At 67.7% G+C, this 3459-nt stretch overlaps 1 protein-coding gene across 1 annotated transcript in view; it reads right to left on the bottom strand.

Moving 5' to 3' along the window:
• NPTX1 (neuronal pentraxin I) overlaps positions 1 to 819 on the bottom strand; it is a 6373-nt gene extending 5554 nt beyond the window's left edge. The window contains exons 1-2 of the mRNA XM_010856299.1: positions 376 to 819; positions 3 to 92 (exon numbers count right to left, since the gene is read on the bottom strand). Coding sequence (XP_010854601.1) covers positions 3 to 92; positions 376 to 819 — 534 coding nt within the window. The remainder of the gene's footprint in view (positions 1 to 2; positions 93 to 375) is intronic.
• Positions 820 to 3459: the final 2640 nt, after the last annotated feature.

A 3459-nucleotide genomic window follows, 5' to 3' on the forward strand; every position in this document is an offset into this window, starting at 1 on the left:
GACAGCCCCTGCCTCTCCAGGTCATCGATCTTGCTCTGCAGCAGATCCTTGAGACTGTTGGTCTGGCTGGAGGAATTGAGCCGGCTGTACTGCTGCGGGGGTGCAAGGGCGGAGGGGAAACCATATCGTTACGCGTGGAGTAGGGACCGTGCCGGGAGGCCGGTGGCGCGGTCCCCTCAGGGCGACTGCGGGGGCGGCCTGGCAGGGAGCTCGGGCTAGTGCCCGTTCGTGGGGCCCGCAGGCTTGGGGAGGCCTCAGCCAGGCATCCGCACCCGGCCGAGACCGGCTTTGGGGGTGTCAGGTAGGGTCGGGAATGGAAGTGGGGGAGGGCAGAGGGGCGCGTGAGCCGAAAGGGAAATAAATGCGCGCGCGGACCTCGAGGTTCTCCAGGCGGGTTTTGAGCGACTGCAAAGTTTGCCCGAGTTGGCTGAGCGTCTCAGCGGCCGGCGTCCGAGACAGGTCGCCCATGGTGTTCTTGCCCGAGCCGGGCTGCTTGCGGCCGCCGCCCGTCCGCGCCTCGCCCGCGCTCGCGTCCAGGGTGCTCTGGCTCTCGCATCGACCCAGCTTGGTGGTCAGCTCGCGGATGGTCTCCTTCTGGCTCAGGATGGTCTCCTTCTGCTGCAAAACGGTCTCTCGGAGCTGCAGCACGTTGCTCCGGAGCTCCTCGGCGCCGCCGGCGGCCACGGACGCGGCGCACATGTCGGCGTCCACTGGCACCGAGGTGCAGATGAAGCGCGTCGGCCCGAAATCCTGGGCCCCGCTGCCCAAGAAGCAGAGGGCGAGCAGCGCACAGGTGCGCGCGGCGCGGCCAGCCGGCATGGCTGCGGGCGCTGGGATCCGGCGCTCCGGGCCCGGCTCGGCTCGGCTAGGGCTCCGCGGGCGGCCCGCGCTCTGGGCGCCGCGCTGCTGGCTGCTCCGCCGCGCAGTCCGCACCGCCGCGCTGTCCGGCCCCCACTGCCGCCTGCGCTGCGGAGCCCGCGCCTTTTATGCCACCGCGGGAGGGGCCTCGGCGCTGGCGACGTCAGCGGGGGAGGAATCCCGGTTTAATTGTCTGCGGTCCGGGCCCACTGCGCGGCTGGGGTCGCAGGAACGTGCAGTGGGGGAGACTACCTCCCAAATCCCGGCGCCGCCGCATCTTTTGCACCATCCTCTACCCACTCGCCCCTGTCCCAGCCTGCGCCGCTTCCCCGAAGGCGCCGAGCGCGGAGGGAGCGGGGTGTGGAGAGTAAGGTGGGCCGGGCCGCGGCCCCGGACTTCTGGATGGGCCACCTGCGTGCTGCTCCAAATCTCCGACGGGACATGGGGCACACGGGAGGCCACGGCGGACCCCAGGGACAGAATTCGGCTCACCCTGCTGGGCTGAACCCTCGCCGGGCCTCGACCCGGTCGCCAAGGACTCAAGTCGTCCACACCTGTGTGCCGGGTGGGGGGCGCCGGGAGCAGAGCCTCGCTACCTCCCCAGGTTCCAAAGTGGGGTCGCGGGGTCGCTCCAAGTTTCTTCAATGTCCGTATGGGGTTGTAAAGATGCTACACACCCCGGGTCGCGGGGCTTCCCTATGACCTCGCTCTCGGCTCTCCTGCGCCCCCACCACCCCGTCTCCGGGCTTTGGAGACTGGCAACATCTCCCGGGAATGACAGCCGCCACATCGTGCTGGTGGGGCAGACGGACACTTCTCGGAGGCGTCCCTAGCGGATTAAGCCATTCCTGCCAGCCGAGCGGGTCCGATTCCGAGCAGACGGCGCCACCGGGGCTGGATGCTCACTGCAGCTTCGGGGGGAGGCGCCGCGCTTTTGCAAGCGGACCCTTCCGCGCTCCCGGAGCGCCTTCCCACAGCGGAGATATGAGGGCACGTGTGCGTGTCCGTGTGCTAGTTGGAATGCATCCGTGTGTCCATGTCTGCGTGTGTCCGCGTGTGTGTTGGGCTTTCTGGATCCCATGCACCCCAGCTCTGCCCACTTCTCCGCGGGTGGCGAGGGGTCCCGGACTTCGGGAGGGGGGCGTCACCCCTGAGGAGCTCCACACTATGCTACGTTACTCATAGTCACCCCACTCACCCACCCACACACTTGAGCCATTTTTTTCTGGGCAGCGGCGCCGCGGGCTTCGACTCCCAGTTTCCCGTCCGGTTTCCGGTTCCCGGCTCCCGACTAGGACCTGAGTCCCTGCGGGTCAGAGCCAAAGGCGCTTCGGAAGCCGGCGCTCCAAGCTCCCACTGTACAGAGGAGGCGCCAAGATTCCGGGATCCGACTGCATGCGACAGGTCGAGCCAAAGAGACAGTCCCAGTTGGGGCAGCCCAGCGGGCACCCCCGCCCCACACCCCGAGCCCTTCATTCTCCTCCTCTGGGCGCCACGATGGCCCAACAGCTGGGAAGCTCCCGGGTCCCTGCCCGGGGCTGACTTCTGCCCGCGGGTGGGAAATGAAGTCACTCTATTGAGACCTGTTTGATAAAACACGATCTCCTCCCTCTCCGCAGCCTCCTCCCATCCCCGGGGCTACCCGAGGTCACAGTTCTTTCATTGCTTCAGCCGTGAACCCTCCGCTAGCCTGGGGCTGCGAGCCGGCGCGGCCCTCGCTGGTCCATTGGCCTCCGCTTCCCGGCGCCAGAGGGACCCCGCGGCCCGCACGCGGCAGGTCTGGGCTCCGCGCGACTCTGTCCGGGGCTGTGCGGGGGTTTCAGCCCCCGGGGGCCGCGCTCGCCCACCACCGAGCGCCGGGACCCGCTGAAGCTCACGGCCCGCCCCTGGGCTGCGGGAGGGGCTGGCCATTACTGTCCCACGCCTGTCTGCGCCTCAGGCCATCAGGCGACTCCAGAGGAAATACCCGCGCAGGGGCGCGACGACTTCTGCCCCCACTCCCTTCCCGCGACCGGATAGGGTCACTTTCCCGGCCCAGGGCTTCATTCGATCGGAGGCGGTTTCCCGCGGGACCTGGTGGGGAAGCTATCCGGGTGCAAGAGGGAGCGCGCGCCCAGAGATCGCGTGGGCGCGGGAGAGAAGCCCAGCTGGGCCTGGCAGGCGGTGTGGACTGAGCGGGAACCCTGGGCCTGGCCTTGCCTCCGGAGCCCCAGGAGGGGCAGGGTCCCGAGCAAGTCAGGGACCTGGGCTTTTACTTCCAGAGATCTCAGTGGTTGGCACCCAGGCACCTGGGCCCTGAGAGCCAGACCTCCCCTCCCCCTTCCTCACCCAAACTCTAGGACGGAAGTATGGAACCCCTAGGGGAGCAGACTGTGGTCAAGGGCCCAGGACCCTGTGGTCCCGAGGGCGACCTCTGTGGAGCACCCTGTCTGCCAGAAGGCATTATTGGGGACAACTGCAGCAGACATGCGGGCTCTATTGGGAGATGGGGGCAGGGCGCACTATGGCAGCTCTCTGCCTTCTTGAAGTCTTTTAAACTGGACTTCAAGACTCTCGGAGGGGTGGGAGATTCAGTTTTGGTAGTTTTTTGGCCTCCTGTCC

Source organism: Bison bison, unplaced genomic scaffold, assembly GCF_000754665.1.
Source record: "Bison bison bison isolate TAMUID 2011002044 unplaced genomic scaffold, Bison_UMD1.0 scf7180017864371, whole genome shotgun sequence".
Classification (NCBI taxonomy): Eukaryota; Metazoa; Chordata; class Mammalia; order Artiodactyla; family Bovidae; genus Bison; species Bison bison.